Source organism: Phaseolus vulgaris, chromosome 1 (assembly GCF_000499845.2).
Source record: "Phaseolus vulgaris cultivar G19833 chromosome 1, P. vulgaris v2.0, whole genome shotgun sequence".
Lineage (NCBI taxonomy): Eukaryota > Viridiplantae > Streptophyta > Magnoliopsida > Fabales > Fabaceae > Phaseolus > Phaseolus vulgaris.
Window position 1 is genome coordinate 4,112,773 of NC_023759.2, and position 27,514 is coordinate 4,140,286.

Consider the following 27,514-nt stretch of genomic DNA (forward strand, 5'->3'; position numbering starts at 1 on the left):
CAAAATTATTCACGTGGTGAGAATAGAAGGAGGTTCATATGAATGGGTAAGTTGTTTGAAACTGGGTTGACCTGTTATATGAATTAACTTTGTCATATGAGGTGATTCGATATTGAGATTAATAATGCGCATAACTGTGTGAATTTCATAGTAAGATTGTATGACAAGTGTTGATCTCTAAGCCTAAGTTAATCCACAGATCTTTTGAAAGTATAGTCAAATGTCTATGTGTTGTTGTTAGTGGATTTCTGGCATGAATGATGTGAAATGTGATGATTGTAGAAATTTGACCATGTGGTACCTTGAAAATAAAATATATATATATATATATATAAGTGATATGTTTGTGAATTAATTTTCTTACAATAAAGCTTCACTTATATTGAAATTTTAAAAATTACTAGTTTACCTTATTGTTTATGTTGTGATTTTTTTTTATCTGTGATGGTTGTGTAAATACACGGAAACAAATAATAATACAAGTGATAAAGCTCCACATTGAATGGATAAAGTGTTTTTATTTCATGTGACTTTTTGTTTGATATGTGTAAATATTAAATTTCCTATTAAAATAAAATATTTTAAAATATTATACAACTAATATATATATATAGTTGGAAATTCCTCTATAATCCATAAGGTTTTAATTCTCATATTTTATGAATTTAACATTCCTTGTACTGAAACATTATTTTGTAGAAACATTTTGAAATTTTAATACATATAATGATAAGTTATTGATCCAGTCTCTTTTAATCATCCTTGAATTCTACTGCTTTAAATATAATGAGTGAATTAAATTATTCTTTGTCATGTGTTTAAAAAGTTCGTATATATATATTATATAAATATAATCATAAAAATGTTTTATTATTTGAATATTTTGCGTTATAGACAGGTTTATTTTTTATATTTAAAGTTTAATTTAACACATTTTAATTGAAAATCATGGTGGACCTAAATAAAAGAACCTAAAATAATTTACTTTTTTGTTTAAAGTATTAGTTATCGATTATAATAATTTCATAAAAACAACAATATAATATTTGATCTCCTTTTATTCCAATTTATTTATCCTTCTGAGTTGTGGTTCTCTTTCATTTCCTTAATACCCTGTTCACATGCAACATGAAGACCATGAGCACCAAAAAATAACGTAAGCTCGTGATTTTGGCAACAACGAGGTTCTGGTAAGAGGTTTTGTCCTTTGGTACCACAAAAAGTCTTTTTTTTTCCTTATTTTCTCCTTTGATCTGTTATTACTGGTGGTGAATGTGATTAGACGGTGAAGACAATGGATCTCTGGTGGTGGAGGTGACAATTCTTTGGCCCTTTTCTTCCTTTTTTTTTATTCTTTTTCTTGGATAAAATTGGATTCTTTTATATAAATAGTGTAATTTTATTTAATGTTTTTAAAATAGTTAAAAAAAATATTTTAAAATTGGATTATGTATAATTTTAATTTTTATATTAAACTGAAATTGTATTTAATATGCGAGAACTATTGAATAACTTTTTCTTCTTCCTTTTTTCGGGCAGGTTGTTGGAGTTTCAGTGTGATCCTTCTGACCTCGATGCTACTCCTTCGAGTCTCGGTCTCTCAGTCTCAGGTAAATGTCAAATGGGGAGGTACCTGCAGAAGACACTTCAACACTCAAGTCAATAAAAGGGGTATTCGGCACTTGGAGATGTACCGTGATAATGACGTACCTTGTTCTTTGAATGTGCGCTATTTATGTTATTTTAGTGAACTTACCTTATTGGGCCGGATTAGTGGAATGGATAGCGTATTACCTAGTTCTTAATGACAATTTAGCTTTACTGATCTTGGTTTAAGCATTAATAGATTAGGTGTGTCGGTCGGCCTGCACGACCGTACAAGTCTCGGTCAGCTTGATCAAGGAGACAAAATCATAATAATGACTGCTCGGTTCATATCAGTACAATACGTATAATAATTTTAGTTATATTAAATTTTACTAAAATACTATTCTATACGTACTATTTGCCCACAAAATTATGTTATTTTGATTATTCGATTCAGTTTTTGGATTTTGGTTAATTTTCCATTTTCTTCTTTGTTGTTCTTCTTGTTTTTCATTCTTGATTGGTGTTCTGACATTTGGCCATGGATGTTTTTCATTTTTCCTTTTTTAGAATGTAATGAGTGTCACGGGTCAAAAAGCAAAAATTAAAGGTAGAGAGAGTTTTTATTTTTTAAAATTTTAAATTAATATTATAGTGAAAATTTTAATGTCCATTAAGTGAATACAAATTATTTCACAAAAAGATATTTATTTTACTGTCTTTAACTGTCAATGTTGTTAAAAAAGTTTATTAAGCTAAATTAGTAACTTTGTTAGTTATAAATGGAAGAACCACTTTTGAATAATTTTAAAACTTAAAGGATAAAGTGAATTTTTTAAAAGATAAATGACCAAATTGAAATAAAATAAAAGAATTTAAAATTTGTAAAAAAACTGAAAAAAATGAGTATATAATAAGAAATCACAACTTATATTTTAACATCAGTTTTAATGTTTTTTTCGTACAGATTAAGAATAGCCATATATATGCCACTTTATTAAAACAATTTTACAAAAATAGTTATATTTTTTAAATAAATGTATTATCTTGATTGAGTTAAGAAAATAATTAATTTGGGCATTAGGAAAAAAGTAATATTTAATTGAAAGACAAAAAAAAAGTTAATTTAATTTTTTAAAATAAATTGTAGTAGGTTAGAAGATTACTTAATAAAGGTTGACTTTGCATGGAACATGTAACATCCCTAAAGATTATATTATGCAAGAAATATAAAGATGTATAAATATATACAATTAATTTATATAGTATCTTAAAATATATTTTTTTTATATTTATATAAGTTTAAAACAAAATATTAAAGAAACATCAATTGTTCCATCCACTCAATATGAAGCTTCGGTAACATCATCTTCTCTCATGCAAATATACGATCATCACATGTAAAGAAAAATAACACAATACAAACAATAGAGTATGCTAGCTAGTTTTAAAACTTTTAATATAAAAATAAATTTAAATAGCAATCATAAATTCATCAATTCTCATGGATGTTCACGAAGAAATAAAGTGTCTATAATAATTTATAATTTATATTTCTCATGTCATACTTACACTGACCAACATACACAAATACTTTGACTTTAATTCTAAAAGACTTGTGCATTGACCTAAACTCAAATATTTGCACCCGTCATACTACCTCACTGTGCAATCCCAATATTAGATAAATTTTATATCTTATATGACAATGTTAATTCATATGACCAGTAAGATCAAATTATGTTTTCAAACCACTGACAAAATCATATGAGCATCCTTCGACTCTAAACACCTAATAATTTTCATCTATATGATTCTAATATATCAAGAGAGTCAGCATACCTCTTTCTAAACGAATCTCTAGTCAATACACATCCTAACAATCTCAACACGGTATTTTCTTTCCTGAAAATACTACGTCTCAATCATATTATCCATATTTTATATCATACCAAATCACACCAAAACTAAAAAATTCAATCAAACCAAAATTTACCCAGAAATCACATAAAATAAATAAACTAAAAGATTTTCAATTTAATTAAAATAATAAAACATAAATGAAGTTTCAAAAGCAAAAATAAAAATTTAAGTTTTTTTTAAGCTTGAGCAAAAATAATTTTGAAACTATTTAACAATAATAGAAACTAATTTAGAAACCAATTTCTTTTTTAGTTTCTAAAATGGTCTCTAATTTAATTACTATTGTAACTAATAATTTTGGTCTCTAAATATTGGTTTCTATTTCATGATTTTCTTGTAGTGATCTAAATATTCATTATTTTTAAATCAAAGTCACTCAAAATCAAACATATATACAATACTAATTAATCGTTATACCTCAAAGGATTTATAATAAAGTTCAATTCAATTCATACTACCATTCAACGCTTTCAATTTCATATAAAACACATTCAATGACCCATTCAGATAAAAATCAACATATACTATGCTAAATTATCAAAGTCAACCATTTGACATTTAATTTCAAGCAATACATTGTTTTACTAAAAAATAACCAATCATACAAGAAGATTTTAAATTGGTGACCACGTCACTCCTACATCCAGATCTTCTAACCTAGGATTTTGTTAAAAATTAAAATTAGTTTTCCTTACCTAACTTTGAATATGTGTGCTCACAATGAACTCTAATTCTACAAAAGCCAAGGACTTAACACGTATCACAAAGTTCTTATCAATTATCTAATCATATCACTAAGACTCTCAGAACTAACAAGGACTTATCATGAAGCTAAAAATACTAAATGCAAAACATATGCCAAAAACACAATCTAAAAAATGCAAAACACCGACTCAAAGAACAAAAAAAGCAAAATAAATTTACTCCGTCTAAAACTCTGATCGAGCAATCTTGTAGTAATCCCTACCAGTAATCCAATGACGAACTCTAATTGTTAATGACAAATAGATTCAAAAAGATTAAAAAAAAAAGTAGAGAAAGGAAAAAAAATAAGATTTATAGACAATAATTATTTTAAAATAAAACATGAATAATTATTTTTTTATATAATTTGTTCACTTTAAAAATGTTGATTTAAAATATATCACTTCTACCTTACTATTTAAAATTGATGAGTTTTGCAATCATTCACTTCTCAACAAGCTTCTTTAAAACCCTATGCCTTGCTTCATGGAGGTGAATAAAGTAAGCAACGAATTAGTAGACACAAAACATGGAAAAAAATTAATAAAAATAAATTTATATAATGAATTATATTTAAAGACCTAATTAGTTATTTATAGATTATTATATCGAAGATGCTATAAATATTTTATTAATATTAATTTATATTTATATTTATATTACTTTAAATCGATTATATATTTAGTATAATTAATTATATTGTTAATATTTTATTAAATCCTAAATAAAGATATTAATAATAAATCACTCTCTATTTGACTTTTTACCTTTTTTCCTTTTTTACTCTCTCTCTCTCTCTCTCTTATAATTAAAATAAATAATTATTAAAAATATCTTAATCGATTTTAAAAATATTATAAATATGATTATAATAATCACAAGGTACATACAAGAGTAAATAAATATTTTAAAAATTAAACATTAAAAAAAGTTCAACGTTTTCAAAATGCAAATATATTAATTCCTGACCCATTAAGAGTAATATTGGAATAAGTCTTCAACTCACTAATTATCCAAGAGTGTATATTTCATCTATTCATATTTTAATTGGTTCTCACAATCTAATTGCCTTAATCTATTTTTTTAAGTTTAATATTAATTTTAATGAAAATCTCTACTGTCTCGAATTAAATAATAATAAAATGTTAAAAAGCTTTTTACTCCTTAATTAGTATTTCATTTATTAATATTTTCCCTCTTAAAATTATTGGACTGATAGTGTTTTTTCATAAAAGAAGGATTGAAGTTAGGCTGAAAAAAAAGTGTAAAAAGGAAATAAAAAGATATAATGAAAAAGTATTGAATGCAATAAAAAAATGATTGAAGAAAAATGAAACTATTGGAAACACTAAATGGAAAGAAATTAAATTAAATTAAATTGTACTCTCCTATTTATTTTTAATGGTAAGATTTTTTTTTAATTTTTAGTTTCTATATGTTATTTTTAAAGTTTAAAAAATATTAATTATTAATTCTTTTATAATTATACTTATACTGTTATTTTTAATATTAATTTAAACTTATATATTTATTATTAGTAGAAAATTAAAGTAATGTAGAAAACCTTAACTATTTTCTTCTTATTTATCGATTTTTTATTTTATTTTTTTCCATTTGTTAAAGTTTAAGTAATCATTAATCAATCTTTATCAATGGCGTCTTTACTGTCTATTTAATTTTTAATTTAATCTATGTGTGCATCTATATGAAAGAGAAGTAATAAATGGTAATTTAAACCTCATAATTTTATTATGATAAAAAAAATTATATTTTATGATTTAACATGTAAACTCTAAGGAACAGGTAAAAGGAAATAGCAGAGAAAAATTAAAATGAATTACATTTTTTTTGGTCATAGAAGGAAACAGAAGAGTAATTGTATGGCTAGAAAGCATTAAATGAAAGCAATAAATGAAAGAGTAAATGTATGTCTTGGGAATATAAGATATTAATTTAATTCTTACCATATAAACGAAATAAAAGAAGTAGTAAGAGGATATGATAGAAAAGAATTTAAAGGGTGAGGAAAAATAGAGTGGGGTAGGATGAAAAATGAAAGAAATAAGGGAGAAAAGAGAAAGTAAGAAGATGATAAATGTAATAGAAATGGGAAGAAAAAGGTTAAGAGATGATAATAGTAGTAATTGATTTTTGAGTAAATAAGAAGAAAGAAAATGAGGAAATGTGTGGACAAAAGATTTGTGTTGGTTTTATTTGTGTTCCCAAAAAGAGAAGAGTGAGAGAGAATGGGTGATGATAATAATGATAATTTTGCTAGCGTAAGTGGGAAACCCAAACCCCATTTTCTCTGAGTGTACCATTAAACTACTATATATCTACCACTCTCTTCCACACACTTCACACACTCCACACACCAAAACCAAAAGGCTGCTCCATTTCCATTTCCATTTCCATTGTTAGGATAAGATCTTTGCCCTTTTCCTACTCCTACACACATAACAAATTGCATTCTCTTTTTGCTCTTTTTATTTCATTTCAACTCACCACTTTCTCATCTATTTATTGCAACCCTCTCAGTTTCTCACACCCCATCATGCACATAGATCTGTCACACCGATCTGGTAACCTTGCTACTTGTCAGCTCTACGTTTTGCATGACTCTTTCTGACTCAATGTACAGAAAGTCAGACATGAAGAGAGAGAGAGAAGGAGTTTTGTGTGTTCCAACATGGTTTTGATTGGAGTTTGTTTTATGGTGTTAATACCCTTTTTTTTTTGTTCTTTTTTATCGTCTCAAAATCATTTCATCCTCTTCCTCGTCTCTTGATTCATCTTCTGGGGTTTGTTTTTCTGGTTTGTGTCCTTATTTGTGGGACTGAGGTTGTTGGTGACAAACCCTAAATTCTCAGAATTGTGTTCCTCTGAGAACATGCATGTCAGATCCTAGATTTTCCACCTTTTTAGCACACCAGGTTCGTGAAGTTTTCCTTTAATGGATATCACATTTTTCCTCCCCAGATCTGACTCAGTTGTGTGGCTTTTATTTTTCCCTTCAGGTTTTTCCAAACCTTTTGTTGTGAACTTTCCATATTTGGGATGCTATTGTATGTGTACTTAGTTTCTTTAATTCCTTCTATTTGGACAGAAATTGACAGAAGAGAGTGAGCACAAAGAGGCATATGATATAACTCTATATCACTGCTTTTGTGTGCTCACTACTCTTTCTGTCGGTTTTCAGTGCCAGAAAATTCTCCAGTCTACTAAGTTGCTCCATAAACAAACCACATCATCTTCTCTGTCTCTCTCTCTGATGCAGCTCATGAAAAAATGTCTCTTACTGTGGTTATATATTTCATTAACATTAACAGTGAGTAAAGTTATATATGTCTTTGGTGTTTTGCTAATATGTATCTTGTTATTTTGTTTTATTTTAACTGTTACTATAATTATAGTTCAAACTGGAGCATACGTGTTGTTTGATTGGCTTTATTATGGTTTATAGTATACTAGTCCTTACAAAATGGATAAGTGTGACTTTTGATAGCATTACCTTGCACAAGGTACCCTGGTTATTGTGCAGACCTTGAGGGGCACCGTTTTTTTAGCTTTTTTATGTGTATTTGTATGGTAGCGAGTGGGAGGGACCATACACGTTATATAGTATGGTCCACACTTGTTGTTGTTCACTTTCTAGCATCTAGCTAGCTATTATATCGTTTTTCTGATTTCATAGCCTTTCATATTTTAAGTATATAGAGTATGCGGGCCATCAAGTTGTTCATTGCTGTAATGTTCTCACCTGAAGCAGTATTTGGCTCAATTAGTTACAATCTCCAAACGCTACTATTTTGTGCTGCTCTCATTCTTAGCAAACAACCCTATTCTTAGGGTGATGAATATAGGGTTTATCATTACCCACCAAAACTTGTCAGAATAATACCCCATTTTGAAACAGGAGTTTGGTGAGCAGTGGTCAAATGATTTTACTTTGTTATTTTTTGTTTTTTTCTTTTTCCTATGTTTTCTAATACTGCTTTAAGGTTCTGGTTGGATCTCAATAACCTGATAAATATGCATTTTATGTGAACAGTTTGCAACTTTTCTTGTTGAGTTTGATGCTGAGCTGATACAAAGCATAAACTGAATCTTTCTTAGTTGTAACTGTTGTATTACCTTCCTTATAACAGTAAAATATGTACTTGTTATAATTGCTCTTTATTCATCACATTGAAAGAGTGCTGATATTTTTATATCGTGGCTGTGTCGGACAAGAAACACATATCAATTTGTTACTGAAAAGGTTTAGCAATCAAACTCTTTATTCCAGTTGTACGTGTAGTGGTTAGACAAATTCACCTTGCATGGTCCTACATCTACATAAATAAATAAAAGTATAGCTAAAACAACTTTTCAGAACTAATAGCCTTAAGACATGTTAAGGAAACTAGCATACCTACCTCCTTTCTTATAACTGAATGCTCTATTTGTTAACATTTCTTCAAGAGTCATATTCGATGATTTGTGGCATGATCTAATGCAGTTTTGAGCAGTGCATCCAATTATCTTATGATTTTAAGTTGGAAATTGATCTTTTGTTGATACTAATAGGCTTGAGAGAATTTTAAGATGCTGTCGAATGAATGACACGCAATCTCCTGATTCTGTTAAGGTAACTGGCTAATTTGTGCAACTTTTTATATTATTGTGATTTTATTGATGGTCTAATTTCTATTTGATTTATGTACTTTTGTGATTATAAATAAATTTGTAGTCGTTAGTATAAATTTCTATATTTTGTAGCTATTTTTTTTGCATTTCTTTCTGTAATATATCAGTTTGTAGTTGGACTGATAGAGACAATATGAACATACACAGTTAGCACAACGACAACCCAAAATAAAATGGCAATATAAATGGTGTATATAATGGAAAAGTTCACTTTGTTGGAAGTGATGGATAATTATTTCATTTATGATTTCGACAGTTATATTATTTATACAGGTGCAGTGTTGTTGAGAGCTCTATGGATCTTTGGTCCAATAACATGATTTTGAAATTTAAGGTTATGATCGACTCTTGTGATAATTTGTTGTTATGGATTAGTCACAACCATAACTTAGAAGAAAAATTGTTGAAGTAGGAGAGGTTTGTTATATTCAATGTTTCAAATCTTTAACTATCTTAAGAACTATCTATGACTTTTGAATACTGAAACAGTTATTATATTTACCAAAACATGTATAAAATGCTTTTATACTATATCCAAACAATAGCAACAACAAAAGTCTTATCCACATAATCTATTCTAATCACTGTTGATTCTTTTGTACATGTTTAAATGAAGCTGAATAATTTTCTCCAATTGTTACTGAGGTGGTGACTGCATATTGAGTAAAGTTGCATAATTTATAACCTTGGCATTGCTGTCATTAGGTAAAAGCTTGGTTGAGGCAACTTCAAGAGCAGTTTTTCTTTGACAAGATGAGGCAAAAACTGACCCAAATGAATGTTAGGAGGCCATTTCAATGAAAAGAATGTTAAAGGGTAGGTTGGTAGAGAAAATTATGCAGGGTTCTTACTATTTTGTCACATGCTTGTATTTTGCTTCACAAATGTTTTGGAGATATTTGCTTTTGTTGTCGTGTGAATGCGATTCAACTGCACTTCTTTTGCAGAATGGTATTTAATATATGTATTTTGCTTGTAAAAAAAAAAAAAGTTTTATGATGATCTTAGGCTCATGTCATAATAGAAACAGTCCAGATAAGAACTTCAACATATACAAATGAATACACAATCAAAAAAATTGAGTATTGGAAACGAGATTCGTCTTCACCTTTCATTACGGGTTTTTTGTTCCAGTGAATGCACAATTAGCAGTTTTTATGTATGATATCACATATCAATTTTCTTGAATTATATATTATTTTATTTGGAAGCATATACATAATTTTCACCTAGGTATATAATATGTTTGGTTTATGCAAGACACTTTTTATTTATTTTGATAAAGAATAACTTTCCAAACTGTAGTTTGGTCTTTTAAGGAGTTTTTTTCTTCTTGAATGTGTCTGTGATGTTTTTTTTCTCTACATGCTATTAAACAGTGTTTTACTTGTTTTGATAATGATCTTAGTGTTCATTCTTGATTATCATGCCTGCTGGTATGCAAACTTTATAGTATATTTGCATCTTCTTTGCAGACAGCTTTTTGAAGATGCTGGTGATGGTTTGTATTAGTCTGCAGCCTTAATTAATAATATATGATTCAGAAGTGATATTTTCATAGAATGTTTTGAGCAATTAGTTCATGTGATAAACTCCAAATTTCAATTGCAATCATAATTTGATTCCTCAATTCATTGAACAGGGTGGGCGTGTGAGTGAGTTATTGTAAACCTTCTTACATGTTTTTATATGTTGTTTTTTATTAAAAGATTATTAACGAAATACAATTTAATACATGTTTTCATCTTATCTAATATCCATATATTAAAAGTAACACGAACCTCATGTAAGAGTGAAGTTTATATAATTTTAATTATCAGTAGAGTGTTTAAAATTGTGCTTAACTCCTAAAGAATGTGTTATTAACAATTTTTAATACGAGCCAAATAAAATCATTACATATGAATACATATTGACAAATGTTGGTAAATAGTTACCACTTTGTTTTGCCCTGCGGGGACCTTCCAAGTAAGGACAAAATGAATTTCAATATTAATCAAAATATGACTTTGAATTTTTTTTCATAAGCCCTTTTTTTTAAAATAAAAAAATAAAAAATCATAAAATAAAATAAGTTAATAGATAAATTAATTTATAGAAAATGATATTATTTTTCTTCTAAAAGTACCTACTGACCATATGTTATAATTGTTTTTGGATATTAGGGTATTCTTAAGGGCACTTGTGAGTAGTGAAGTAGGTTTTAAGACTAAAGATACCAAACAAAGCTTACTGATTGATTATGATGCTTTTGATGCAGATATTTGATTCTTTGATTTCTTTTTTTGTTCATAACATGCATCCCTTAATCTAGCACGCTTCCTCCACACCTGACATAAACCACTAATGTTCCTTGTTTTTACTAATAAACAATTACTGCATGCTACAAATAATGAATGTTTGGTAACACTAATGATAGTCTAATGACACCCTAACCTACAAGTGGAGATCAATTATTGAATGTTTTATGGTGTTTTAATATGTACTGTTAGTACAGTAGAATTCTCAAAGTGACCCTACAATGGAGGCAATGGTTGTTGATAATCGATGGTATCACTAATGCAAGGTTTCTTTTTCATGTAAATTTGTACCTAGTGATTTCTTTTTGGTAGGATAGAAGTTTCCAAATTTGTAACATTTTTTTATAGTATATACTACTAACTTGTATGTTTCTGGGATGTCACCTTTCATTCTGAAGTTTTAAGGATCATGTTGAGAAAATTAATTACTTATTTTTTTTTTTTTTTATATATGTATGCCCACTATAGAAAAGATCACATTAATTAAAAAAGTAATATCATTTAGTGGTACCAAATTTTATTTAGATGTTTTTTCCAAATTGTGAAAAAATATATATAAAAATAAAATAAAAAATATTTAAAAATTGACTCAATAATTAGATAAAACTAACTCATATTTACTTAAGGCCAAATTATTTTATGTTTAAAATCAGAAGAAAAGTGTGATAAATCTTATGGCATTGAATGGTGCAAATCTCGTGGAATTCATTTCTTTTAAAAGATAATCTCAACTTTTTTTCACATTATGCTGATATTGTCCAAGCTTAAAATTTAACCAGTTCAAATGATTGACCATCGTGAACTTTATTCACAGCTGTAGGTGAAATGTACAAGTACGTATTAATATAACAATTAATAAAGATAAATACTCTTTTTGGTTTATATAACATACGTTGTTGTCGCTAGTTTTAGTAAAAACACTAATCATAAACAATAGGGTATCATTCCATGTTGCTATAATGGAAGCAATATTTCAACAGTCAGGGCAAAATAATATCTAGTTCTGCATCTAGCAGCATTCAAGGGTAGTAGGGGCAATATTAATCAAATATTAAACAAGGTCACATAAGAGGATTAAAGCAACAAATTGATAAGAAAGAGTAATTCCTCCTGTCTCTTAATAATTTTACAATGTATATCATACATTGATGGGTGGGGAATTATGAATAGCATGGATTACAAAAACTTGCTGAGAGAATAATTTCAGTTCAATTTACTAATAAATTTACAAATAAAAAACATGGTATAACACAACATTATGTTTTTTGGTGTTAAGTCGGAACTGCCACTTCAAAATTTGTCGACATACTAAAAACCACTTTTTGCAAGAGCTCCAGCTGCAAAAAGAAGATTCCTGCGAGAAAACTGCTCCGGAACACAATACAGAGTTAACACAGTAGTTAAATCTTTAAAAAGTTGAATCAAGAGTAACCATGGATTAGTAAACAAAGAATGGGTAATTAGTGAATGTACCTGGAGAGAGTAAACTGAAGCAGATTTGGTTGGCAGGCTTTTTAATGATCTGAGTCTGTTAGTATTCCCACTTCTACTAATATGAAAAACACACGCGGTCAGTTTTTCCATTAGAAAAGAAAATTTCTAACGAGATAGTTGTATGTTTTCATGTGAGATAAACTACTTACTTTTCTTCATTCCTTGGAACCTTTATACCTGTAGTAACATCCCACAATTTGACAGTGCAGTCAGCAGATCCAGATGCTAGAAGAGAACCTTCACAACTGACACGTCCAACAACAAAGAACAGAAGCGATGTTAAGAATTTGATAGCAACCTAAAATACCTTTCGATTTCATTTCTATGATCAAGCTGAAATGTTGACGGAGTTGTTTGTGGGGATCACCTGAAAGCGAGTGACCAGACACATGAGGTGTGACTGACTAGAGGTGTGACACAACAGCCACTAGAGAGGTCCCACGTCATGATTGTGCCATCTTCATCACCAGATGCCATATAGCGCCCATCAGGGGACATTGCCAAAGACAAAATCATACTTCTATGACCAATGAAAACCCGAACACATTCCCCGCTCTGCACATCCCACAGTCGAACTGTTTTGTCACTGGAGCCAGTAGCAATGTAGTTGCAGTTGGGATGCCACTGCACACACTAAACGAGACAGAAAAACAGGTAAACATTGCATAGTTAATAAGATTGAAAGAACTGAAAATATTCTTGAAGTACTTCATATCATTTTTTTAAGAAAAAAGTAATCCATAAGGGAATGAGTAAGCAGTCAACACAATTATGGACCCCCTCAACAAAAAAAGAAAATAAATAAATGCAGGATTGTCAATTGATTCAAATATCTAAGAGCCAAATGTCAAGGAAAAATTTATCACACAACTAAGGCAAGCATGTTGTGTGGAGGTAATTGTTGGGTAGAAAAAACCAACAGAAGAACAAAATAAACATACATAGGTGAGAATGTTGTGTTGAATGAGTGAGCATATGGGCACGATCAGATTAGTAATGAATGTATTAGAGAAAAACTAGCACCTATTGTAGAAAAGATGGTAGAAATTCAGCTTAGGTGGTCTGGACGTGTGGCCCCAATTGCTTGAGGAAGAGGGGAGCTAAGAAAAACTTGAGGCAAAACCATTTCAGAGTGTTGATTTCTTTCTCTCTCGTTTTATCATCTTTGTAACCATAAGAACATCCCTGATGATACACTTGTTTTGACATATTTTTTTATAAATTCTTCATTTATCTAAAATAAGAACCAACACCTGTATATAATTATTTTACTCTCATCTAATTTTACCCCATCAATGAGGAGAAGAAATGCAGATTTAACACCTCTATTCATCATCATCATCATCAGTATTTTGATTATTATTGTGGTAACTAGGGAGACCCTACTAGGATCCAAGGAAGAACGGATGCAGAGGCCCCATTCAGCAGTGGCCACTTGATCTTGAAAGACCAAGGGAATTAATTGCCATGTGAACTCAGGGTCGCCAAACATTTTAGTGACTATTTTGTCCTGTATTTCCTTGAGAAGCATAATAAATTACATAATCGAACCAAAAGGCTAAAAATGTTAGGTGAGTTGGCATATACAATTTTTATTTTGATAATCTCTCTTTAATTTGTAGCTTGAGGGCCTAGGACCCGGACAACAAACTCAATTCACACTTCAATTTAGTATAAGGTGTTTCTTTAAAAGTGCTGCTTCTCACATTAATATAAGCTAACAGAACAAAGTAACTTGAACAGGTATATGAATTTCTGGACCAATCACTACGTAAATAAAAAATTGTAATCAACTAGTGGATGATATAAAATCTGAAGAAAATTAGGACAAGCACAATAGAAGAAAAAAAATAACTGCTAAAACTCACATCAACATCTGACAAATGTCCTGCCATTATTCTTAGAGGTTTTATTCTGTCCATAGACCAAATCCTGGCAGTTCTGTCATGTGAACAGCTGGCAAAATAATGCCCTGCTGGACTAAACTGCACCAGAAAAAAAATAATGTAGCAGTCTAGAATGTAAATACAGACAGTAATGAATCAAAAATTAAATAGAATAAGGCAAAAGGAAAGCTGAGAAACAAAATATCTACTGGGTAGAGAAGAAAACCTTCATAAGCTCAAGAGATAAAACTTGAGAGAAAGAATTCCCTCAAAGATACTCATACTTTGTGTTGAACAAAGATGCAAGGTGTATATTTCGAAGAGAGTACACTGCAAAGTACTTCTAGATATTACATCTTTTACATTATCTTTTTTTACTTTCTCTCTGCATCCCATCAACCATCTTATCCCACACTATCTCTCTTCTCTTCCTTATCTCTCTTTGTTACATAATTTTTTGTAACTATACAACTTCTCTAAAAGTCATATGGCATCACCACATCAATTACATTTAAATATTTAAATTTCAAATTATCCTTAAGAGTATATGGTGCGTTGTTCAATGTCATCACCTATGTTATAATTATAAAAATAAGGAGTTGATCTTAGATAATAAAAAAATATCAAATTATATATTAGGATGTTTTTATTTATCCCCGTATCATATCTTTGTTATTAAAAGATATTAAATCTCTTCTATTATTGTATTGATTATTTTTTCTTAATATAAATAAAACACTCATGCTGTTTCAGAAATACACGGTTTCAATATTTCTCTAATCTAGAGTTTAACAAGATCCACAGAAGTTAGAAAGATTTAGATGATAAGAATTTACCTGAACATCCCAGATAGGGTAATTGTGACCCTTGTAACAAACAAGATTGGCATTAAGCTTTGTACTCCATAGTCGAACTGCATAAATGTATATTCATGGTTCAGAATAAGACTTGCAGAATTAAAAATACGACAAATATATAGAAAGCTTAATTTCTATAAACTGTCGATGTAAGATAAAAAAAAAATCATGGTTTTAAGGAAGGTGGTTAGTGTATGTGTAGGAGTTGTCAAGTATCCTATTTTCTCAAAATTGAATGTAAAACAACGAAGTAAACTGTCAAAGGTGAAGACAGAATTAGGAAAGAACAATAGATCATTCAATTGGGATCAAACTAACATACTTGTTTTGTCGGCTGAAGAGGAAAGAAGAAAATCCCCGGCTTCACTAAAAGTGGCTGCATAGACTGGACCTGAATGACCTTGAAACAATGTGTACTGTCTTCTCCCACTATTTTGCCCAATAATGTGTTCATTTTGTGATGTGTCATTCCCTCCGTGCGAAAAATCTGATGATAGAAACGACTGAACTATTATAACAAGTAAACAGATGAAAATCATCCTCAAGACTAAAAAACTTGTATCTATCAGTTTAACTTTAGCTAAAACGGAACCTTCAGACTTGGTTCAACTCCAAAAGTCATTTTTTTTAGACACCCTAATGTTTTAACATTAGACATGATATTTGAGCTTAAGAAGCCAGTTTCATATGTGGGTGGACAAGATTATCAACATATTAGTGAAGGACCTTCACTGCACACAAATTACAATGACATCGCTCTCTCAAGTGATATTTAAGATCCACTACACAATCCAGAAAAAAGACCCAGAGAGATCAGATAAATCCCCCAAACCTTTCTAGATAACATTTCCAATAAAAGGCTATTAAGCCGGCAAATAGTGCACCCACACTGTTTTACATCACATTCTTGTACCAAAAGTTTTTTCCCCTAAAAGTTTTAAAGGAAAAATCTAAAAGAAAATGCACCATCAAAGAAGCTATACTACTGTATATGTTGCATGCATGTGTGTGAATTACAATGACATCACTCTCTTAAATGATATTTAAGATCCACTTCACAATCCAGAAAAAAGACCAAAAGATTCATCAATCACCCCAAACATTTTTTGGAAAATGTCCAATGACTTGTGGGGAAAATAGTGCACCCACACTGTTTTACTTCACGTTTTATACCAAGTTTTGTCCCCTTACAAATTCTTAAAATCAAAAGTCTAAAAGAAATGCACCATGAGGAAGCTATGCTACTCTATATTTTGCATGAATTTCTACACGCACACATATACACAGAAGTCAGTTTTATAAGTTGTTCTAGAGCATTTCAATTAATAGTAGTGAAACCTGTTTCTAATCATTCATATTTCTAAAGCAAAGTATGCAACAAATTTACTAAACAGAAGGATTTAAGCAATGAACTTACAAGTGGTGGATTGTTGCTCAAGTTTTGCCATATCCCAGACCTGCAGATACAAGTCATAATAATTACCCCAAGTTCACATTATCTGGTAAGATAAAGCTGTTAAGGGAAAAAAGTGTTCCTTTGGAAGGGTGGAAAGAGGAGGAGGATGAAGAGAAAGAACCTTTAGTGACGAGTCAGAAAATCCTCCAACAAGCAATGATCCATTGTGGGATATTGATGAACAGCTTAAACTGGGTAGTTGAGCAAAAACTTTAAGTGTTACCCAACAGAAAGCCAAACATAAATAAACTTGTTCTGCCAAAGTATGAGAGATTACCCATTATGTGTATTTACAAATGTGTAGAAGTTAACTGAAGGGAGAGCAACACTACTCAATTGTACACGATTCCTTAAATCTTCTAGGATGGACAGTTCTACATCAGTTGAACTGCAAGAATAATATTACAACATTCAACATAATAGAACTACATATCTTCAATAGAAGGCTTTTCTATGACTTTAATATTATCTAATAGAGCAAAACTATGGCTCTGCACTGCAGTTCCCACTGCAAATTAAAATACAGTCTTCTAGTTTAAACTACAACCAACACATGCAAAGGCAATTATACAAAAAAAAAATTATACTCGAGAGGGAGAATACACTGTGGGCAAGGGTAGCTCTGGTTTAATGCGAGGTGCTGCAGATATAGTGTTAGCTTCTGGTTTAGCATTTTTCCCTGTTGCACTGCTGACCTTCTCCTTTTTTACCTTTTTTACAGAGTTACCTTGCTTTCCTACATCAATTGACCTTTTCTAAAAGAGAAACAAGTGAAAAACAATTAACACTTTTTGACAATCAAACAAAGAATATACAGTATTAAGGCGGTCACTGAATTCAAATGGAACTCATGCTCAAACTTTTAATAAGTTCATAAATTCTGAGAAATGTATTGTATCAGATCATCCAGTAAAAGCATTCATGAAACAGAGTCAGGGGTGCACTTTTGTAACAGATGTACCTTACTCTCATCATTGTCTCCCTCTTTGCCCTCACCTTCACCCTTTTCTGTGCCTGAAAGCAAGGCCCCAGACTTATCTATGTGGTCTTCTACAGAATCTTCAAACATCTATGAGAGAAATACAATGAGACTGAAATCAGACCATAATGGAACAGCTAATAATAAATTAAATCAGAAAAATATGTCTATTAAAGAATTCAATGAAGAACATTTTTGGACTGGAGTTTGGGGTGGATGATTGGCATTAGAGTCACATGGGCTTTATCAACACAATACCTCTACTCATGCTTGTTCTATGACGGATTCCCCTATACATATCCACATTTCAGTTAGGTAACCCTTATCCTGCGTCAAATGGTGTTGACTCTCTCCAAATTATCCATTGTGTCAAGTATCAATTAGGAAAACATTTTCATAGTTCTTTTCTTTGTAGTGCTATGTCTCATTTCCATTTTGATATTCCATGTCCTAGTCATACTGCATCCACATTAGGGTCAAGATATTTTATCACATTCATTAATGCAGTTGTTCTCAATGTAGTTTCCAATGATACATTGATCTAAGCTGTTTTCTGTCTCTCAATATTCTTACCATGAAATAGTAAATCAATTCAGTGTTCCCATCTGCAATTTACATAGTGATAATATCCAAAGATATTTGTCACTCGTTTCAATATTTAATTAATGGCTTCACATGGCTTCTTCATTAAACATCTTGAGATCATACCATTCAGCAAAATGAGAATTTTGAAAGTCAAATAAGGCACCTTACTGAAACCACTGAGGCTCTCTTCAAATATGTTTCCTTGTCATTTTTGGGGTTATGTTGTGCCACAGTGTGCTATCTTACCAATCTGATGTTCTCATCTATTTTTAAAAAACATGACATTCAATCTTGTTCCCTCATCATTCCTTATGGCCCATTTGGGACCACGTGTTTTGTTCATAATCTCAATCATGGGGTAGACAGACTTCTATTCACTCTCATAATTGTGTTCCCTTAGGCTACACAAGGTTTCACAGGGATTGTAAATTCTACTCACTAACTCATGTTATCTAGGTTCAACTAATGTTACATTATCTGAGTTCATTATGTTCTTTAGTTCCAATTTCTCATCTTGAGTATGTCTTCTTACCTACTAGAGTTCCCTCATTTGGGAAGATGTACCTCCTACATGTGTGCATCATAGTTGATATCATCCTCCTTATTTGCCACGATTGGAAGTGATGAAACCTCCTTCAACTCCCCTTTTAAGTCAATTCCTTCACCTCCTCTAGTGTTCAACTCCCCTTTGATATCACCATTATTGTTGCAAATGGCAAATGGCAAATGGGATTTCTGTCCTAATAATTGGACATGACAATATCTCTCTTTTGTCATCTATCCTTAAAGATGCCGAAACTTTCTAATAACTTTGTTTCAGTTCAAAAAAATTACTCATGACCTAAATTGTTGAGTAATCTTCTATGCTTCTCATTGTGTTTTTCAGGATCTTGTATTGCCTTAAAAACTTGAGAACCATGGACAATATCAATAGACAAATGGCTACCTCTTACCTCCAATCTTGCACTATTTTTTAAAACCTCTCAAAATTGACTTCTCCATTGTCGTTTAGGACATGTCTTTATGTTCTAAAATTCATGTTTCCTTCTTTATTTTTCAAAGAGTTTGTCAAGTCATTCAAGTACGATGTATGTCAATTTGAAAAGCATCATCACGTCACATATCCTTCTAGTAATACAAAAAGTGTTCATTCTTTTGATTTGTTCATTTTGATTTATGGAGGCCTACACCAAATTCTAGTCTATCTAGTGTTAAATGGTTTGTCACTTTTATTGATGGTTGTACCCGTGTCACATTGATTTTCCTCATGAAAGAAAAATTTGAAGTTTTTACTTCATTGTCAAATTCTTCCATGTAATAAACACAGAATTTGGAAAGTCAATTCAACGTTTGTGTTTTGATAATGAGAGGGAATATGTAAATCATGACATGTCTAAATTCCTTTCTGAAAATGGTATTGTTCATGAAGTCAAATGTGTGTATACACCACAACAAAATGACATTGCTAAAAGAAAAAACAGTAATCTCCTTAATATGACACAAACCCTTCTCTTTCAAACGAAAGAATTTTGTGAAACACTAGCAAAAGTCATGATTGTTGAAATGAAAACTCTTGAACACATTGTACATGGGAGATCGTTCCACTTCCTCAAGAGAAGTAGGAAGTTTGTTGCAAATTGGTATAATGCTATTAAAGTTAGTTATAATGGTGAGACTCAACGTCTTCAAGCCCAATTAGTGGCTAAAGTGTATACCTAGATATATGGTCTTAGTAAGGGTATACTTTTGGCCTTGTGGCAAAAATTGTTGCATAATCAGGAGAATAAGTGCAGAATTTATTCTTTATTTATTAGGACAAATTTGTTAGTGATCTGATTTGATTTGTACAGCTTTAATCACCCATTATTTCTTGCTTTCATTACCTATTATTTCCTTCCTTAATTAGGTTGTAAACAGTCTATAAATTGAGACTGTAATCACATTTGTAAAACACATCAGACATACATTTCATCTATTTCTTTCAACTAAAATCAATATAGTTTGTTTCTTTCTAGCAATGGTTGTTATTCGTCATTGGCATTTTCATCACTTAGACATTTTAAAATGCTTTCCTTCATGGTTAATTGGAAGAACAAACTTTCATGACACAACCTCCTTAATTTTGTTTCCAAGCTAGAGTCAAATGCAGTTTGTAAACTTCATTTATCTCTCTATGAACTTAAACAATCTCCAAAAGTTTGGTTTGGAAAGTTTAGCAGACATTGTACAAAATTGAGTCGATTGATGAAGCAGATCACTTAGTCTTGTACTATAGTTTTCTATGTTGATGATAAGATATAATCATTATAGGGATAACGCCACCAAAATTTCATAGTTTAAACAACTTATTTAGTAACTTCCACACCAAGGAATTTGGCTACCTAAAATACTGGAATAGAGGTGGGTCAATCCAAGGAAGGCATTGTCATTTCATTGAGAAAGTATGCTCTGAATATTTTGGAGGAGACAAACATGACTGATTATAGGCTCATTCATAGTCCTACTATCCTATGAACCCAAATAAGAAGTTAACAACAAAGCAAGGTGAATCATATTCTGAACCAAAGAGATAGAATATTGGTGGGGAAACTCATTTATCTTGCAATTACAAGACTTGATATTTCTTTTGTTGGGATTTTTAGTCAATTCATGTAGGCAGCTCATATTGATCAAATGTTGTGATTTAGATTCTTGGGTATATTAAGAGCCTCTAAGTCAAGGTCTAATGTACAAGGATAACTAAGATACCCAAATTTTTGGATAGTGATGTGATGTTGATTGGGTAGAATGTCCCGTGGACAAGAGATCTACCACCAGATATTGTATTTCCACCGGAGGAAATATTATCTCTTGGAAGAATAATAAACAAAACATTGTTGTTCAATCTAGTGCAAAAATAGAGTAAAGAGCTATGGCCAATTGGTGTGGATAAACAACTTCAAGGGTTAAAATTTTGTGATATTCAACAATCGTGGTAATAAACAGTTTTTCAAGTTTCCTTTAATCCAATGTTCTATGAAAGAACTAAGCATGTAGATAGAGATTGACTGTCATTTTATTCGGGAGAGGCTATTGTCCTACGAAATTTCTACCAAATTTATCAGCTAAGTGATCAACTTGCAGATGTCTTGACCAAGTCTTAGAAAGGGACTCAAATTTAATTTATGTCCAAGCTTGGGGGATACAAAATGCATACTCTAGCTTGAGGGAGAGCTTAGATTTATGTTTGATATAATATTATTTGCCTTATTGTCTACACAATTCCTATTTTTGAGACTCTATTCTGATTGTAGCCTGCTGCCATAAATGCCACGATCTGTTCTTGGTTTCTTTCTCTTAGTGTGCTCATTTTGGCTTTCACACACACACACATACATAATATATAATATAAAATAGTTCAGCTGAGTGTTCAGAAAAGTCACTCAAGCTCTTTGAATCCAATAATAAGTCTCTGAACTGAATGATAACTTTTAGAATATATAAAATTATGTTATCATTTCTTAGATTATCCTCTACGATTAGTTTCCTCGTTATCTTTTAGGATTGGTTACCATATTTTCTCACCGTATCAATATTTGCTTCCTAAATTAGTTAGATTATGATTAGTATAAATAGAGGTTAGTTCTGCAGGTTTTGTGAGCGTATGTAATGCATCAATACATTGTAATACATCTCAATTAATAAAATTAGTGTTTTATTCTCTTTTATCTCTGTCTCCCTCTATACCTAAATCTGTATTTTAACAACACCACCAGAACTGCCAGTCCAAATTAAACACATAACAACCCCAATGGAAGTATACGCTGAATGAATTGTTCTAAATGGTTGCAATACCATATTGGGTACATATCCAATAATCAACCATCACTCAAAACAAGTCAGTCCACTTACTAAGTAATTTTGTATACTATTAAATGAAACTAACAGCCATTTCAATCCCCTTCAAACACATCATACGAAAGGAAAGGAAATAAAAATTGTGTAGTTTTTAAAATTTTGGAGGAGCCATTGCTCCCACCCTGGAAAACAAGGCACAACTCTAAATCTGGCCCAATCAAAGAATCTGCTCATTAATAATTAGTATTCCACACAATAACCCAAGTACAGTGATGAAATTATGACAAAGGATGTAACAGATGTCAAAGTTCAACAGAGTGTTGTTCAAGGCATTAAAACTGTGAAATGCATAAAAGTAAGCAATTTTTAAGTCTTTGAAAGTTTAGGTATTATAATTTATAAATGCTATTATAATACACTTTTTATTACAACAAAAGCTTGCAAAAATAAGAAACTCGGATGCATTGAAACAAAAAGAGCAAGATAACTTTATAATATTGCCTAGCTTCGTAAACAATTAAAGAACTCACCCCCCAGAGTATTTCTTTCTGATTTATCTTGTTTGCTGCATCCTGGATGCTTCCACTGAGGGTAACAGCTTCTGGATCATCAGAAATTGAGCTCGGTTGTCCAGCTGTAACTGCAGTGCAACAAAAATGAAATTAATGCAAAACTGGCAAGTAAATGAACAGAATTAACACACAACTTAAAATGAGGAAAAGTACCTTGGAAGCCAACATGCTCATTGATAATACCAATTATTGTGCTTGATTGCATACTATGTAGATGTTGCAGTAGAAGCTCATAAGAATACTGCCAGAAGTCCAAAACATTATCTATCAGATTTTTAAATATATAGAGAACGTAGATGTAATTGACCTCAGTGGTGAAAATTCTTAACAAAACTATAAATAAGCCAACAAATGGTCTTTATGTATACCCTTTCTTTTTTCAGAAACTGCAAATCAAATGCTAATGGCCAAACATTTTTCCAAAGAGAAAAGCATCATCAATATTAATAAAAAATAAAATCATGGGAGAATAGTAAAACACAGAAAAAGAAGCCTGAAAGGGGAACAAAAGTTCTACCCAAATTCTCATGGATTATGAAACTAACTGAAAAAAATATTTAATCTAATGAGTACTGAAAGGAGTTACTGAAAAAACAGTTCAATTAAAGCATATTAACAAACGAATCTAGGTAAATAAAGACATTACCCGACATATCTTTATGTTGAACTTACTCTGCCTAAGGGAATGAGCGAATTCCATTTCCTGAGAAAGAACAATATTGAAGGATTATATAGTGCTAGCTATCTAACAATATTGAAGAACATATAAAAGATATCATATTTTAGACAGCAGCCAACCACCAAATGAGCAGGAGAAAGAACTAGTTCCAATTTCTGAAGGTCCCGTGAGTGCATCATTTCATGGTCTTCACGAAAGGTATTGAAAAAGTTCCAAGCTGAGTATATCCAACAGAATCATGAATCATGTAAACAGAAGCATAAAACACATGTTGCACTGATGGCCACATTAGGAACTTCAAAATCCATCAAAAATATTATAAATAATTATTGTTAAATGTCTGTGTGAATAAATATTTCATACCTTCCTGAAGATGCCCTTTTGACACAAGATCCATGAAGCAATGGATAAATACTGGATAAAGCACACGCAGCAACTCATGCTGCAAAGAAGTGGCAATCCATATGTAAGAAATTGAAACATAGCAATTTTGTAATTGAACTTTAAACAAGACAGTAACCAAACGGCATGCTACCTTGTATGATTCAAGTGATCTGTATGCCCATGATCTTAGTCTTCCATACCCATCATGGTATCTAGCGGAACCTCTCTCCAATCTGCAAAATAAAGGGTTTTCATTCAAAAAAAATATTCCTGAAAAGATTTGTGTTGAAAGGGTAATATAGTGTATGATTAGTGCAAACTGATGACTATATTCTAAGAAAACACGTAAACCTCCTCTTCAGCTTATATGCTTGCTAACTGTTTTTAAAGGAAAACAATAGAATTTGAAATCATATTTGTGCAATAGTTTTCTTGTGAGATGCTAAAAAAAGTCAAGAACAGATAACACTTGTGGCTTAAAAACACACTTTAAAATAGGCCAATCAAACTAACTGTCCGTTTCATCCTCTTGATTAATTCATATATTTCCTAATTGAAACAATTAAAATATTGTAAAAGCCAAACTAATTTACTAACTTTTTTCTACCTCATTCACAAAAGTAAACCTACACACTTATCCCTTTTAACATAATTTGCATTGAAGTCCTCTGAATTAACATAGAAGAGCGAGCAAGACTGTTTATGCCAAAGAAATTAGTAACATGTAGCAATGAGGAAGGATAACTCTATTGATTAGAAATGCACCATCAGATCACAAATTCCTAAATTTTTCAGAGCACTCAATGCATCTTCAAAATATGAAATAACCCAAATCTTAGGCCCTAAGGTGGGCTGCAATTTCATTGACATGTAACAATTTAAAACTAAATTTCTAATTGAAATGTTTAAGTGTTTTTTTCAGTGAATCCAGAGTATTCCTCCCAGTAGTTGAAGACAAATCACTCATGGTATTCCTATCTATAATTATGAAGCTTATCTCGCCTCATTAGAAATTCAAGTGAGAGTTAGAAGTCCTACATTAGTGAGAAATGAGCAAGATGAGCAATATACAAGAAGAAAGAATCACAAACTCATTGTCTTAAAGCTTTGGATAAAAGATAGTCTCATTGTATGAGTTTACTCAAGGCTCATTAGTGACAAATCTCTCCTCGAAAAACCCAACACTCCTAACAAAACTTTTTCCGTTCAGACAGGCCTAGAAATCAAACTCTAATCACATGCTTGAAGGACAAAGACATCTCTCAGCCATACCATAACATACCTCGCATGAATTAAGCAGTGAGTATACTCAACTTTAAGTGATTCAAGCTTCAATTCTTGGTGATGTCACTTTAGACATGAAACAAATAAATCATATATGTATATCTATATTTATCTATCTATATATATAATAAAAAAAAGCAATTTCGTGTATGCTTTGATTATTGACAGTAGCTCCATGGTTTCACGAGTTGTTTTTTTTTTTGCAGCAAAAAATGAAATTAAATTAAGAGGGATACAAAAGAGGTATCTCAACCCTTTTACATAAACCAAACCACATTAAGAATCTCCAAGAATAAAGAGATGAACAAACACCCCATAAGCAATAGAAAGATAATGTTTGCTGCATAAGTTAGACATCCTATTCCAGCTAGCTCGTATTGGAATGTTATGAGCACTGCAAACTACAGCTACAAAACCATCAAAATACATATGTCCTTTCCATCTTGCACCAGCTACAGGCCGTGACAAACCCACCAACACCTCCAACCAACTATAAATCCAATATAGGCCGTAGTCTTAAAACTCTTGGCATCTGGGAGTCCTAATTATAATGGTTTCACGAGTGACACTAACACTATGCGATTTGATGTCTAATTTTAAACTCTGATAACAAACATAATCTTCATAAGCAGGAGGGTTTAAATTAAGAGACATAGCAACTGAAAGGTGATGGAGTACTGCAATTTGACATAAATTGAAAAGGAAAATTGAAACGAAATAGAAAGAGAGAATGAATACTGAGCACGATTGAGAGTGTCGGGTTGAAGAGAGGAATCGGTGTTGGAAAGTTGAAGTTGGTCATCGTTTTGCGCAAACCCTTTCTGCTTGAGGTACCCACTCACACAGCCTTCTATTTGATCTTCGTCCATGCTCTCACCACACAATCAAATCAAACTCTGTTCTTCTCTGCGAAATTTCTCTCTCTCTTATTTCAATATCTTCTCTCTCTATTTCCCGCACTCTTAATCTCGCTCAAAATAGTTTCACTGAAAAAGATTGGTTGTTCACACATCATTCGATTTAGTTTGTTGATTATAATTATTTTTTATTTTTTTTATTTATTTTATTTTTAAAATATATAATATGAAATTAATTATATAAATTAGGGTTTAGGGTTATAAAAATGAGAACATACAATCTGAATCCTTAGATTAAAATTAAATTAATGTCTTTCATCTTTTCGCTTATGTCCTTTGTACAGAAATTAAATCATGGTATAACAACAGAAATCTCTTCATTTATCTTTCTTTGTGAAATTAGAAATTTGGAATAAAATGAAACTTGAAGCAATAGACATATAAATTAATATAACTTCATATTTTATCATATAAAATAGATCTAATTTAATTATTTTTTAAAATAATTTATTTATATTTTTTTATTTTATTAAAATATTATATCATTGAATTTATTAAAAAATTAAAATAAATTTGAATGTATTAAAAATAAAAAAATTTATATTTAATTTTTAATTATATAATAAAAATCTATTTTCTACAAATTCAGTCATTCCTTAATTACATATAATAATAATAAAATCATTTATACAAACCTATTCAAATATTATTTAATTATATATAATAAATAAGTATTTTCTAAAAATTCAGTGATTATTTAGTTATATATAATAATAAAATAATTTATAAAAACTTATTCAGTTATTATTTAATTATATATAATAAACAAATATTTTATGAAATTCAGTTATTATTCTTTAATTATACATAATAATAAAATATTTTATAAAAACTTATTTAGTTAAGAAATATTTTATACATATTTTTTAATTATATATAATAAAAAACGAAACTTAAAAACATAAAGGAGGTATACGATTTCTCTGCAAAAATGTAAACCTCATTAAGATTTTCATTTTTAAATTTTTTTAATTCTGCATGTTCTTATTATTTTAAATTAAAAAACGTATATTTCATAGATAAAATGGTATACGAAATGTATGAGTTTTTCATTTTTACAAACTCATACTTTAAATTGGCGATTTCATTAATGATTGAATTGTATCATTCATATATGATTTACTCATTTTCAAAAAATAATTATTTGTCCAATTCCAAAATTTACTTTTAAAATTGTACTAGACTGGGAACAAAACCAAATTGATGTAAGCACTGATAATTTACCATAAACATATGCAAAATCAAATGAATCTCTCTCAAAGGGGTAAAGCCAAGGTTAGAATCTCATTAAGAGAGTTTTTTTTTTTTCAAAAACTATATCAGTTTATTATATTCAGAAAC

General features: G+C 30.5%; 1 protein-coding gene and 1 long non-coding RNA gene across 4 annotated transcripts; one reads left to right on the plus strand and one right to left on the minus strand.

Annotated features, from left to right (window-relative positions):
• Window positions 1-6,540: 6,540 nt before the first annotated feature.
• Window positions 6,541-10,573, plus strand: LOC137816694 (uncharacterized). Of its 2 annotated transcripts, none has more exons than XR_011081848.1 (4): window positions 6,541-6,836; window positions 8,824-8,884; window positions 9,649-9,759; window positions 10,419-10,573. It is a non-coding gene; the product is annotated as an uncharacterized lncRNA (long non-coding RNA). The 2 variants fall into 2 exon arrangements; XR_011081849.1 differs by having other exon boundaries at window positions 6,615-7,582.
• A 1,757-nt stretch (window positions 10,574-12,330) lies between these two features.
• LOC137816692 (transcription initiation factor TFIID subunit 5-like) lies at window positions 12,331-26,264 on the minus strand. Of its 2 annotated transcripts, none has more exons than XM_068619946.1 (19): window positions 25,995-26,264; window positions 24,124-24,205; window positions 23,952-24,030; window positions 23,708-23,805; window positions 23,556-23,612; window positions 23,063-23,150; window positions 22,868-22,977; window positions 17,898-18,005; window positions 17,540-17,691; window positions 17,214-17,324; window positions 17,058-17,127; window positions 16,898-16,937; window positions 15,803-15,967; window positions 15,460-15,536; window positions 14,606-14,722; window positions 13,105-13,370; window positions 12,887-12,982; window positions 12,717-12,789; window positions 12,331-12,608 (listed from the first exon to the last, which is right to left on the minus strand). In XM_068619946.1, the coding sequence occupies exons 1-19, from the start codon at window positions 26,123-26,125 to the stop codon at window positions 12,552-12,554; spliced, it is 1,977 nt and encodes a 658-aa protein (XP_068476047.1). In that variant the 5' UTR covers window positions 26,126-26,264; the 3' UTR covers window positions 12,331-12,551. The 2 variants fall into 2 exon arrangements, with proteins under 2 accessions (XP_068476047.1, XP_068476046.1); XM_068619945.1 differs by having other exon boundaries at window positions 12,717-12,792.
• Between the last annotated feature and the right edge of the window lie 1,250 nt (window positions 26,265-27,514).